The sequence below is a fragment of the Abramis brama genome (assembly GCF_963993115.1).
Source record: "Abramis brama genome assembly, chromosome: 1".
Taxonomy (NCBI): domain Eukaryota; kingdom Metazoa; phylum Chordata; class Actinopteri; order Cypriniformes; family Leuciscidae; genus Abramis; species Abramis brama.
Genome location: NC_139963.1, coordinates 40,630,179 through 40,644,683, shown reverse-complemented (window position 1 = coordinate 40,644,683; position 14,505 = coordinate 40,630,179). Strand labels below are relative to the sequence as shown.

The window sequence follows — 14,505 nt, the reverse complement described above, 5'->3', positions numbered from 1 at the left end:
TTCAGTTTTATTGTCCAACCCCTGTAGATTGGTTAAATAAAATAAAATAGGTTTCCCATAAGTATATTTGTGTGATATATTTTTTTTCTCATAATAACTTCAGGTTGAGCTTTACTTATGCAGTAGACAATTTGTTTAAAAAGTAAGAATATGGAATGAGATTATTTTGCCTACTTGTGTGTCTAAATAATTGTACATTTTGTTACAATTTGTAAGAATGATTAATTTTATATTGAATAATATTTACCAAACATATATAATAGTCTTTTCACAACCAAAAAATGGGAATTGTGATTCTTAAAAAAAGCAATGTCACACAGCACCATAGACAGTAAAATAAAGCACAGCTCGCACTCAACGCTAATGTAACGTGACTACAGTTCCCAAGAACCATCGCGGTCGAAATGAAAGTGGGCGGGGCATATCTGACACTGCGCGCGGTCTTTGAAAGAAAATGGCGGAGCTTCAGAAAGAAGTATTTGAGCCGTGAGTGTTTTATTATTTACAACACGGGGAATAGATGTACTAAATGTTTCCCACTCACATGTGATAGTAATTTCTGCATGAAGAATTCACTTGAGTAAATCGCAGCATTTAGAACAGCGTTTAACGCGATTGATGTTGTTGTCAGCTAAACTGGCCATATGATGCTTGATTAGTTAGTGGACAAATACTGATAACTATTATTTAAAATACTTTACATTGTATTAAATGCAACAAACAAGGTTGTGTAGTTTGTTTGGTGTGCTGTAATCTATATGACCATTTAATCTCTCTCACAGATGTGATGCCAGCAACTTCGACACCAGGGTAAATCTGTTTTCTGTTCTTTTTTAATGTAACGTTAAAATATTTGCGATTAGTAACTAAATACAATAATTTTATTCATCAAATCTGCATATTAAAATGATTTCTGAAGGATCATGTGACACTGAAGTAATGATGCAGAAAATTCAGCTTTGACATCACAGGAATAAATTACATTTTAAATTGTAATAATATTTCACAATATTACTGTTTCTGCTGTATTTCTGATCACGCATAAATGCAGCTTTGAAGACTTATTTCAAAACATCTTACAGACCCCAAAAGTTGTCATCATGCATTAATACAGAATCCAAAGTCTATAGTCAAAATGTCACAATAAATATGTGAATGCATAGTCAACCTATGTCTTATGTATGTAATACTGAGTTGTGCTTCATCTCAACTAGGTCTCAGAAGTGTCTCATGGAGTCAAACGTCCTCATGACGGTAACCACATCTCAGGTCCTCCTCAGAAGTCTCCTTGCACATCACCTGCTCCTTCAGTGATGCAGCGTTCAGAAGAGGAACGGCCAGAGGACTCAAAGATTGAGGACGGCATGAGGGAAACCGCTCCTGAACTGAGCCCTCGCTCGCGGAGGAAGTCCTTGAGGAGATCCTCCCGAGGCAGACGCTCTCTGCCAGCCTTCCCCGGCTCCTCGCAGCGTGAGTGCTGAGCCCAAGAGCCTTTCACTGGACGTCAATTAGGATTGTGTTGACTTTCTGTTCTCATTGTGTCTTTTAGCCCTGTGTGAAACCATCAGTCTGTCTTTACCTGATAATGAGAGGCTGGAGATGCTAATTAAAGCTGCTATGCAGGTCTGTAAAATTAATATTTGTTAAAGTAAAATAAATGAACCGTTGCCAAGCGTGACAGTGAATATACTTTACTGGCTTTTTCCATAAACCTTTTGATTTCCATGACTGTACATAGAGGACAGTGAAGAGGGTCAAAAACAGTCTGTACACTGTTCCTGGTGTCGATACAGAGACACTTCAGACTCAAGGTAAGTCAGGGCCTGTCATTCATGTATATATAAGTGTTCAATTTCCTAAATTTCTCTAAAATATTTTTGCTTTTAAACAAAAAGAGTTGGAAATTATACAGTTATACACACTACCATTCAAAAGTTTGGGTTTGGAAATATGTTTTTCAAATAATTTTTCTCTTATGCTCACCAAGATTGCACCCTGTAAAAGTTTCACAAAAATGATCATCATTTAAAATAACTGTTTTCTATGTTAATATTAATTTATTTAAAATGTCATTTATTCCTGTGATCAAAGCTGAATTTTCAGCATCATTACTCCCGTCTTCAGAAATCATTCTGAAATGATGATATGATTCTCAAGAAACATTTCTGATAATTATCAATGTTGAAAACAGTTGTGCTGCTGAAATGTTCAATTTTCTTTGATTAATAGTTCAGAAGAACAGCTTTTATTTGAAATAGAAACCTTTTGTAACATTGTACAACATGTCTTTTCTGTGACTTTTGATCAATTTAAAGTATCCTTGCTAAATAAAAGTAATAATTTCTTTCAAAAAAATAAATAAATTCTTAATGACCCCAAACATTTGAATAGTAGTGTAATTGGAAAAAGTGTAATTTCCAACATATTCTTACTGATATGTCTAAAAAGTAATTTTTGCAATTGTAACACAACCTCATCTATTAGAATTAGCCAGCTAGATAACATTGTCTTGATAAAGAAAAAACAGAATTGAATACATACTAATTGCATTTTATGTCAAAAATCCATTTCATGATGTTTATATGAATGTCGTTCACTTCCAGTTGAGTCTTTGCATGAAGAGTGGGACAGTCTGGCTAAAGACATTAGCAGAGAAACTCAGAATTCACTCCCAACTACTAAGAGGTAAAAGTCAGTTTTTCAGTTAAAAGGAATTATTAATTGGTAGTCCTTCGATCCTGAAGCACACTCTAGTTTATTAAATGTCTCTCTCTCTGTATATGCAGTGACCCCGTTGTTAACATGACCACTGCGCGCATTCAGGAGGACATTAACAGGTAATTCTCCATCTGCTCTCATCAGTCCAAGACACTACAGTGGGAATCGAATTTATTTCATGACTATAGCTGTTAATGGTCATCATGTGCTTATGAAGGTTACAGGCTGAAAGTATGTCATGGGAGTCGCTATTGAACAAACACCGGACCAAAGCTGACGAACTGGACAGGTGAGCACAACTACACACATGCACAGCACATGTATGGATACAGAAATGTCGTTTAACTGTGCATCTCTGTCCCGTTGCAGATGTGTGGAGCGGGGGGAGGAGAAGGGTATGCCACTGGACCCATCGTGCTTTGCCAAGTCTTCACAGAGTCAACTCGTTCTGAGCAAACCCGACTACAAGGCAGTACTCATGGGACAGCAAAAACTACTCCGAAACATGGAGCTAGTGGTGAGGCCAGGACGTTTAAGACTCACTCGAATGCAAAAGTATTCAGAACCAGTTACAGTTCAACAGGAATTGAAATCAGTTGGGCCAGTAGTTCTGCCACCACTTTCACTGGCATTATCACATTTTGAGTTTGCTACAAGTATTTTTATTTTTCATTAAATGTTAAGCTTTCTTTACAGTTTGTTTGTTGGAACTCTGTACTAAAGGTGCCCAAACTTTGAATACAAAGGGCCTAAAATAAAGTTGAGAGCTGTGGGACGCAAGTAGCTGTTGCATTATATCCAACCTAATTAGATATTAAAATGTTTTTTGTTTTGTTTTTTTTAATCCAAATTCCTTAATATTTTCTAAATATGACCCTGTGCCACAAAACCAGTCGCAAGGGTAAATTTTTTTTAATTGAGATTTATACATCGTCTGAAAGCTGAATAAATAAGCTTTCCATTGATTGTATTGTTTGTTAGGACAATATTTGGCTATTATGAGATACAACTATTTGAAAATCTGGAATCTGAGGGTGCAAAAAAAAAATCGAAACATTGAGCAAATCGCCTTTAAAGTTGTTCATTTACGTTCGCGATTTTGCTGCATCCACTCACAAACATTTTTTTATATATATATTTACGGTAGGAAATTTACAAAATATCTTTATGGAACATGATCTTTACTTAATATCCTAATGATTTTTGGCATAAAAGAAAAATCGATAATTTTGACCCATACAATGTATTGTTGGCTATCGCCACAAATGCAACTTATGACTGGTTTTGTGGTCCAGGGTCACATATTTGAATACTCAAATAAGACAATTTAAAAATGGGATAAACAAAGATATGCTTAAATATGATTATTTTTATCATTATTTTTTGGGCAAAATCACGTCTGCTATTTACGATATAGGCCTAATATATACTATATTTAACAAACAGCCTAAGCAAAAATAATTTAACTTTTTTTGTGGCATATTTTAATGTTGTCCACAATGTAGACACAGCATGGTTCTCAGCTAATTTTGCCGGTTAAAGCAATGCTTCTATCGCTTGTGTTTTGATCCGGAGATTCTGTACTTTTTCAAGAAGATGTCATAGCGCCCTCTACCCTATAACAGTGAAAGTGCGGAAAGCCGGAAAATTCCGTCAAATTCCTAAATGAAAAAAACCTGGCTAATAAGAGTCATGTTAGACTACACTGATAATGCTGTATTTTTGTAGAGTTCTCAGAAATAAAGCAACAATTTGTAATGTGCAGTTTAAAAAATGAGTACAATAAGAGAATTGGTTACTTTTTTTGTTTGTTTTTTTGAGAGCTGCTGTCATGTGCAGTTGTGTTTGTTCACAGATGGACTCTCACTGTTGTATAATGAGGGAGCTGCTGTCTTTCCATGAGGAATCTCAGCTGCTGCTAAAGGAGACCAGCACCAGATTAGGTGAGAATATGGCTTTCAGTCTGTGGAATAGCTCAATAATTGACAGACAGACACTATCCTTCAAAAGTTTTTGGGCAGTAAGACTTTTTTTTAAAGAGTTTAATAATCTGTTTTCAACATAATAATCAGAAATGTTTCTTGAGCATCAAATCATATCAGAATGATTTCTGAAGGATCATGTGACACTGAAGACTGGAGTAATGATGCTGAAAATTCAGCTTTACATCACAGGAATACATTACATTTTAAAATATATATAAATAGAAAACAGTTATTTTAAATTGTAATATTATTTCACAATATTACTGTGTTTACTGTATTACTGATCAAATAAATGCAGCCTTTGTGAGCATGAGACTTCTTTCAAAAACATTTAAACATTGTACCTACCCCAAACTTTTGAACTGTGGTGTACGTTTTGTTGATCACAACATAAAAATCAAGTACAAAAAAGCGGCAACATCTAATGAAGTGTTTGAAAAATAACACCACTTACAAGAGCTGCATGATTCTGGATAAATTAAAAATTAATTTTTTTTTGTAATTAAAGATCATGATTCTCCCAGAATTCTGAACAGACAACTAAACAAAATAACATGTCATTTACGAGAGGTTCTGACAAAATGCTAATTGCTGCAGTCTACTAAGTTTAATTTATTTATTTAAAAATATGTTTTAATGATACAAAGACTCGCTCATAAATACTTCACTTGTTTCATTACTGGATGAATTGGCATTTTGAAACAGATCTCTGAATGATTCAATGACGAATAAATTGTCGCCACCTACTGGTGTAACGATGTAATCGATACAATCTTTATTTGAAGCGTCGAGTTCCTTTCAAAAGGTGATTTGCTCTATTTAGGTCGTTTCCGTAGACATCAAGTGTTTATATCTGAACTATAAACTTTTATCCCAGTACATCTGTGATAGAAATAATGATACTGTGTGGCTGAAAAGACCGTTTCATAGATGACAACTTCTGTCTGTGGGTCAGTGGCAGCATCAACGCAGATCTGAGTGTTCGCTGTGATCGCTTTACTAGTTGTACAATCGTCGTCGTTTAGGAATAAGATCGCTTGGGTATTTGAATCGAAATCTTTTACGTATTAATCGTGCAGCTCTACTACTTACAAAGTAAAAATCGCATGAAATGCAGTTCAACGCAAGCTGCCTTGACAGTGCCATGTGATTTTACTGTAATTCAGAAGTGTGTGAAATGAGTTATTTAACACTGAGCTCCCCCCCCCCCACACAGCATCCAGGGCAGGATTTCAGAATCTCCCTTCATCCCCAGTCAGACAGCTGATACAAGGATCCGTATCTAGTGTTTCCTCCTAGTTTACAGTGCCGTGATGACTCCCATAGGATGCTGTGCTTCCACAGAATCTGATATGACCATTGTGGTAATGCATTAATAACTTTTTAATGTAACATTCTACTTTTTTCCTATAACTAACCTATAACATTTCTCTGTTACCCAGTAATTTGGACAAAAAATAGATGAATTTTGAATATTGGATTGTCTTTAATGTCTGTGGCTGTTTAGTTTAATGTCCTCCAGTGTGTGTGAGAGAGAGAAAGGTTCAGAATGTGTAGATGAAGATGGACACTAGATGGCAGACTAGTTATTCAAAGCTCTACTTTTACCCGTGTGCTTTCAAGACTGTTGTGTTGTTTTGTACAATTGTAAAGATATCTGAATACAATTAAATGCCTTGTCATTTACTTCAAACTTGTTCTGCTTTCTTTCACAGTTGTGTCATGTAAATTTTTTGACTCAGTTTGAGCTCCAAACGCTTTTAAATGGTCTTTAAAATATCATGCATGTCTAATGGACTATGGATGATACTCATTCATCCATCCCTGGATTTTTTTCTTCTTCTGCCTGAATGGCAAAACTGAATGAAGTGTTTGAGCTGGTGTCTTGTTTCCAAGACAAACATTGCAAGCAAGTATTTAGATGCTTCAAGTCATCGTTTATTAGCCTAAAGAAAAGACACTGGCCTCTGGGCTTTAGTCATGAGCTCTTTGAGGGCCTTTTAGCCTTCTATTATGTTTGTTCTTGTGACCCCTTCCCCCACACTTCCATCCCTTGTTCTCTATTCAACATTGCACAGGGTTGCTGAGCAAGAAACAGGCTTAGATGATTTCTCCACTTCACATCCTCTCTGTTTATATCACATTTCTATGCCCACAAGACTAAACATGACCTGCTCTGAACTTCCGTGACATAATAACAGTATTTGAGCTTGAACAAAGCCACGTTCACTCTCAATACTACGTCCACTGTGATCAAAGAAATCAAAGACGAACGTTTCAACAATCCTTTAACCGTTTCGACCTCAGCTGCTGGAAAACGAGGTCATTTTTCTCTGGCGCACATGTAGGCTGATTTGACTTGGCTTGTATTTAGTTTTCTCTGTTAATGTAGGGATGGAGGTGGTTTAGCAGGAGAGTGGGGTTAAGCGTCAGAAGCACTGGGGGTGGCACAGCAAGAGGGATCGATTCTTATTTAGATGAAAATGAGGCTCAGCGCTTGTGGGCCGAGGGTGCATCTGCTTCAAACAGCTTTAAGAAGAATACCTATTCACAGTCAAGAGGGGGAAACACTATTCTCATGGTGGCAAATACTTTTAAATTAAACGTCAATTGACAAAGATTAATCTATGCACGTGGTGTGGTAGTTGTCTACGTTCTTTGGAGTAGAAATCAAATGGTCCTTTTGTTGCTGGGGATGTTAAATCGTGCTTTGTTTTCAGTATCTGTCAGGAACTGGTTTGTATCGTTGTGATAAATGTGATGAGCAGAACAGGTTCTTCATTAATCAATTAAAATACATTTCTGTATTATGCAAAATAGACATTTGGTCACTTTACGGCATATACTATATATATATATATATATATATATATATATGCATATATATGCATATATATGCATATGCATTTATATGCGTGTATGTATATATGCATTTATATGTGTATGTATTTGTATATATACACATACATATACATATATATATATATATATATATATACATATATATATATATATATATACATATATATATATATATATACATATATATATATATACATATATATATATATATATATACATATATATATATATATATATATACATATATATATATATATATATACATACATACACCGAGAGAGAGAGATATACACGTATGTGCGTATGTAATGTGTATGTGTAAATAAACATGCATCTCGGTATATATAGTGTATACATATACAAAAATATATGCACACATATGTGTATACAGTGAGGAAAATAAGTATTTGAACACCCTGCTATTTTGCAAGTTCTCCCACTTGGAAATCATGGAGGGGTCTGAAATTGTCATTGGTGCATGTCCACTGTGAGAGACATAATCAAAAAAAAAAAATCCAGAAATCACAATATATGATTTTTTAACTATTTATTTGTATGATACAGAAAAATAGGCCCACAACATTAAAGATCCAGTGGTATATTTAACCGTAGGCATGGGGTACTTTTTATCCCTGTTTGCTCCAAACCCATCTAGTGTGTTTGCTGCCAAAAAGCTCTTTTTTTCGTTTCATCTGACCACAGAATCCAGTACCTTTTGAAGATCCAGTCGTGTCTGACCACTTAATATGCTGGAGTTTATTCGTGGAGGAGCGAGGAGCATTTTTCTTGAAACCCTCCCAAACAACATGTGGGGATGTAGGGGTTGTTTGATTTTTTTTTTAATAGGCTTTCTGACCCCAAACTAATCTCTGCAATTCTCCATCTGTGATTATTGAAGTCTTTGGCCACTCAAACTTTCCTCCTCACCATCCATTAAGACAATATAGACACACGTCCCCTCCCTGGCAGATTCGTAACATTTTTACTTGATTATAACTTCTTAATTATTGCCCTGATGGTCAAAATGGGGATTTTCAATTCTTTAGCTATTTTCTTACAGCCACTTTCTATTTTGTGAAGCTCAACAATCTTTTGCTGCACATCAGAACTATATTCTTTGGTTTTACTCATTGTGATGGATGATTAAGGGAATTTGGCCTTTGTGTTTCCTCATATTTAAACTCCTGTGAAACAAGAAGTCATAGCTGGACAATTTCATGTTCCTAGTCACCCTGGTGTGCTAAAAAAGGTAAATATTAATGGGAATATACTTCAGAGATATTTTACACGTAAAAAATTCTAGGGGTGCCAATAATTGTGGCCAACCTGTTTTGGAGAAAAACATTTATTTCATAATGTGATTTCCCCCCCCCTTTCAATTATTTTACTTCAATGAAAGGTTAGATTTTTGCCAATTTTTTTGAATGAAAGATCAAAAGGATAAACAATGCAGATTTATTTTTTACAGCCATTTTTGATCATATTTACCAGGGGTATGATTAATTCTGAGCACGACTGTACATACATAAATATATATATATATATATATATATATATATATATATATATATATATATATATATATATATATATATATATATACACACACATGTATGTATTTTGTATTATACGGTGTACACAGTATATCAAATACAATATAATAAAAACATACATATACATAAATATTATGCACACATATCTATGTATTTGTGTGTATATATATATATAATGTATGTGTATATATATTGTACTATATATGTGTACACAGTATATAAAATAAAATATAATATAATTATAATATAATACAATAAAAACAGTAATACATTACTGAAATATTTTAATATTACAAAAATATATATATATAATATGTGTGTGTGTACTACTACTATATATGTAAAATGTACCACTATATGTACACACACACACACACACACACACACACACATACATACATACATATAGTGGTACATTTTACCACTGGGCCACATTGTCCATCATTTAGGAAATGAAAGGAGAAAGATTGAAAAAAATATAGATTTACAATTACTCAAAATCTCACTGTGCGAAAGCAACGCTGTGATAACGAGTTCAGGTTACAGTTTGTTCTCTAATATTCTCATTCTCACTTCAGATTGATTAGTGTTAGATTGTAGCCGAGAGATCCGCTACGCGTCAGCATAAACCAGGACCACTTTTGTCCCATTCCTCTCTTTGCACACACATCATCAAACTCCCATTGAAATGCTCCAGGCTGAGTCTCTCCCCTCCATGTATCCCAGCAGCCATTCGTCTGAGAAGCCTGTCTTTTCTCTCTGAGTGATGAACTGCGCCAAAACGTCCACGTTTGCAAAAAAAATTGGGACCACTTATTTTTAATCTGCTCTGTCCGTGCACTAGCTAAAACACATTGATTTAAATAAGGAATGTTATACTTGGGCATTTATATGGACAGACATGGAAATATTATTAGATAACTAATAGGTTCATTTAACTTCACTTTGTAATCAAGAAAATAATCTTCAGCTTTTAACTTTTTGAAAGCATTTTTATTTTATTGAACTTTTTTCTCCAAAAACAATCTTCTTAACATATGAATTTAAAAAACATTAAAAAAAAAAACTACATTTTGTGAAACTTTGGCTAATTAATCTATACATTAACTGAATTTAGATTCAATTTAAAAGTGAGAAATCTTAACTCACTCTATATACAACCCAATCATTTTCTTAACGTAATTTTAAATGCGTTTTCCTTTATATCCATGCCTTAAAATAGCTTGAATGTAACTCTACACCTTTGCCTCGTTTAGTATAGCGGTTCTATGAATATGTAAATTAGCCCCGCCTCCACTCACTCACACCAGCTCAGAGATCCACGCATTGACGATCACACATTGATGTGATTGGTTACAAGGTTTGTGACATCAGAAACACCAGCGATTTCAAACCGCGTTTTTGGTTCACTGCAGATTTAAGGAGAAAATACTCAGCAATGGTGTTGATTTATGAATTTACACATGGTTTGTCTTAAAGCATATTAAAAACACCACATAGACATATCACCAACATTAAAAGCTTGATTTTCACCACAGGGGGACTTTAAACCTTATCAATTCATTGAAGCATTTCTTGTACATTGATGTGGTTCAAAATGTTTTGCAATACACCTCAGACTTTAATGCTGTCACAACATATTTTAAAGGGATAGTTCACCCAAAAAATAAACATTGTCATCATCATCATCATCACTCACCCATTCTATATGTCTTTCCAAACCTGTATGACTTGCTTTCTTCTGTGAAACATAAAAGAATATTTTTTGAAGAATGTTAGTAACCAAACCTTTTTGGCTGCAGGACAAAAGCAATGCGTAATTCCACATGCAGTGAAACCAAACCCTGAGAAAAATCAATATGGAAAATTCCTTCTTATTAACAGTACATTTGGACAGGCTTTTCTTTGAGTGCACCAGTAGCTCCCAATTTACCCAAAGACATGTTTTAAAGGATTCTGTGTCGGGGAAAGTAAAAGTAATGTATTGCGTTACTCCCTAAAACGATAACTAATTGCATTACTTGGTTACTTTTTATGCAAAGTAATGTGTTACGATACTGTCACGCTACCTTTTCTCACCTGGGCTGGGCTTTCCTGTTTTTTAATTGCAAAAAAAGTTGTTTTTGGCAAATTTAAAGGCCCTTCGAGACCAAAAGTGACATGAATAAGCATCAGGCTGGACCTTTCAGCTGTGCTGCCATTCTGGATCACAGTAGAAAGTTCAACACTCATACTTCAGCAATACAAATAAAAAATAAAATTGAACAAATGTGATGTTTACCTAAAGTCATTTTTGCTTATTAGTATGGCTGAATTGGATCATCGAAGGTCAGCAGCAAAGACATTGGTTAATGAAGTGAGATTAAATACATAAAGTAGGGTATATTTGTGTAATTTAATATGTAATTTAATTGTGTAATTCATTTTGTTCATTTAGAGGAATTCTGAATCTGTTTTTGTGCGAGTGAGATGAGTAAATTCATGCTCACATTTAGTCCACAACAACCATCATGTTTACACACTCCGCATCTCCTGATTTCACTCAACATGGGGACAGAAGAGGTGTCAGTCAAGAAATAAGAAAACTTGCGTTACTTATTTGAAAAAGTAACTTACATGTAACTTAAAAGTAACTTACATTTTGTATGCATTTTCGATTATGTAACTTGTGTTACTTGTAATGCGTTTCCCCCAATACTGGCAGCACTATCAAACATTCTGAATGTTGGTTTTACAACCATTCAGGTTTGATTTGCATCTTCTAGATATTTCATTTGAGTAATGGAATATTTTGTGAAATGTTTTGAACAGAGGCAGTTCAGACATTTTGGTCACAATTAAGGGTTAATTATGCTTTGTAACATACACTGAAATGCTGATTATGGAATGTGTAGACTTCTTCACTGGAGGGTTCTATAACACTATAGGGTTCTTGACTCGTTTGAACTGACTGCATAATACTTTCGTGATTAATGAATTATTTCAATTTGTTCTAGTGATAAAGTGTGTTTACAAACTGTTTAATTAATACAATTAAAAATGAATAAAAACTAATTCCATAAAACTAAACCCCTATAAGTGTCTCCATATATTGCAGATTCTATATATATATTCTATATATATATATATATATATATTTATAGAACCTTTCTTGGTTTAAACCACACTCACCATGGTTGCAATACAGTAACGCTGTAATTATTATTAGCAGCAATGTTGTAGATTCATTCTAAATGTAACCTATTAGGGGAAGAAGGGAGTGAATCCATTTAGGCTAATTAATTGGACTAGGAAATTGTAATTATCAAAATTCCACAGCTTGTGTAACAGAAATCACAGCTACACAGATCAAAGCACAGCAATTAGGCGCCAGCCATTGTTTCACCTCAGGTTACTATGCGCTTACAAGTAGCCTGCAAATGCCATAGTTCAGCTATGGTAACTATACAAAAGCCACTTACATGATGAAATTACAGCATGCGGTCTGTTTGAAAGAGACGCGCAAATTGTTTACTCGCTCGGGCGCGTGCGTGCGCGCGCGTCACTGGCGCCCCTAGAGGCGCCACACAGTAGCGGCTCTTTTGTGCGCGATGATGACGTACGCGCTCGTGTGTAGTAGCGTGAACGCGCGCAGTGGTGCGCTCGCTCAGAGGGGGAGAAAAGAGCCGCCGAGGAGGGCAGAAACACAAGAGAGGGGCAATTTTTTTTTCTACGACAGCACCGCGGCTTGGGGAACAAACCAACTGTGTCGAGTTGGCTGGCATGGAGCTGAGCGTTGCTGTTCTGAGCCGTTTCGAGCCGTCCACCTAAAAGCCGGGGCATTTCGGGGGCAGTTTGCTGTTGGTCCCGGGGGTTCGTGGAGCCCGTGTGAATCTGTTGCTAGCAGCGCTCGAATGCTAGTTAGCTCCGCTGCTAAGCAGCTAGCCAACACTGCGAATCAATTGTGTCGGAGATCTCGGATTTACGTTTAAAAGCGGTCGCGCTCGTCCGCTGCTCTCGGGATTCGTTTTGACCGTTGAGTTTCGTCTTTTTCCTAAGTGAGGAGACGTTAATAAGCGAACGCTTGAGTTTCTATTTCGATTTATTTTCAAGCAGGGACTTTTTTTTTTTCCTCCTCTCTATTAGCTTGTTAGCCGCTCTGGTTGGTTTAGTCCAGCTTGTTAGTAGTGTCTGAGATTTCTACTGTAATAGCTGTCAGCGACAACAGCCTCTTGACGAAAAGCCAGATTGTTGACATGAATGGTTTTATCGCGGACTGCGAGTTGTTTAGAGAGGCGATACTTTGAGATGCCGCGCGTGGGATACTTCATGTTTCCAGGGACGCTTTTATTTTCTTGTTAGACTGCTTTATGGGAGTGCTAGTGTGCAGCGTTTTGCTTTAGACAATACTGGTTTTTGCAGGAATTGCACGCGGTCCGATATATTTTTTTTCCCCCATGCAAACTAGTTACTCACCTTTTCCCATCAATCGCGCATCGTTTTGATGTGGTTAAATCCCACATTCCAGTCGCGCGCTCGTTGTTTTTTTTATCTAACGTTAGTGATTCCTTGAGCTCCACGTTTGTATTCACGCTGCTGGTGGTACATGGTCACCAAGACAGATCGCTGATACAGGTTTTCATTGGTTTGCGGTTGGGGAAACGGCGAGATTCGGCTTTAAAGTATTATGGATGAACAGACCCGAATGCTGGCTAGCATGGGCGGACTCGGCGGACTCTCTCAAGCCGACGTGGGTGACCCCGATTCGGTTCGGAAGCAGCAGTCCCTCGGTCAACCGCAGCAAGACATAGGGGATATTCTCCAGCAGATCATGGCCATCACCGACGAGAGCCTCGACGAAGCCCAGGCGAGGTAAGACCTGTGAGAGGAGGAGGAGGAGGACAAGAGATAGATAGATAGATAGATAGATAGATAGTGTGCAAAAGCAACTGGACACAATCTACACCTCATTGCTTTAAATACAGTCAATATAAATAGCGGCAATTTGTCTCCTGAAAATCGTATGTGATACAATGGCTTGCACCTTTTTCTTAATTTAAATATTATTTTATTGGACTGTCCCTTTTTTAATGCAAGTAGAACACAGACATTTGTATTAAGCTCACTTAAGGATTTGTTTAGTAAGAGTTTTACCAGATAAGGTTTTAGAATTTTTAATCATGTTAATGTTAAAAATCTTGTGTAAAATCAATTGGTGTTTTTTTTTTCCCGTTTACTTGGTTTTCATTTTTTATTGTGTACTGTATGCAACTCTTGTATTTTTTTTGTAATTCAGTTTTTGCCATGATTATAGCCACAGATGCTGACATGGCATTAAAGAAAACTGTTCTGATACTTTTCTTAATTTACATTTGCGCATATTCTCACTAGAACTTAGTGTCTTAATA

The 14,505-nt window shown here is 35.9% G+C and overlaps 2 protein-coding genes across 7 annotated transcripts in view; both read left to right on the top strand.

Moving 5' to 3' along the window:
• The first annotated feature begins 417 nt into the window (after positions 1–417).
• dsn1 (DSN1 component of MIS12 kinetochore complex) lies at positions 418–6,389 on the top strand. Its single transcript, XM_084134925.1, has 11 exons — positions 418–486; positions 783–810; positions 1,215–1,470; positions 1,550–1,623; positions 1,739–1,811; positions 2,604–2,685; positions 2,787–2,837; positions 2,936–3,007; positions 3,088–3,235; positions 4,574–4,661; positions 5,920–6,389. The coding sequence occupies exons 1-11, from the start codon at positions 455–457 to the stop codon at positions 6,000–6,002; spliced, it is 987 nt and encodes a 328-aa protein (XP_083991051.1). The 5' UTR covers positions 418–454; the 3' UTR covers positions 6,003–6,389.
• Positions 6,390–12,710: 6,321 nt separating this feature from the next.
• pbx4 (pre-B-cell leukemia transcription factor 4) overlaps positions 12,711–14,505 on the top strand; it is a 42,709-nt gene continuing 40,914 nt past the window's right edge. For 3 of the 6 annotated variants that reach the window (XM_084113936.1, XM_084113934.1, XM_084113932.1), the window contains exon 1: positions 12,717–13,969. In XM_084113936.1, the coding sequence (XP_083970062.1) occupies positions 13,785–13,969 (185 nt within the window). In that variant the 5' untranslated portion in view covers positions 12,717–13,784. Of the gene's footprint in view, positions 13,970–14,505 lie in introns of all 6 variants that reach the window. The other 3 variants (XM_084113935.1, XM_084113937.1, XM_084113933.1) reach the window with 3 other exon arrangements.

Excerpts from the sequence above, each read along its gene's own strand:
- dsn1 (XM_084134925.1), top strand. The coding sequence starts at position 455 with ATGGCGGAGCTTCAGAAAGAAGTATTTGAGCC. Across the intron at positions 487-782 it reads CAGAAAGAAGTATTTGAGCC|ATGTGATGCCAGCAACTTCG; the intron begins GTGAGTGTTTTA and ends TCTCTCTCACAG. Across the intron at positions 1,812-2,603 it reads AGAGACACTTCAGACTCAAG|TTGAGTCTTTGCATGAAGAG; the intron begins GTAAGTCAGGGC and ends GTTCACTTCCAG.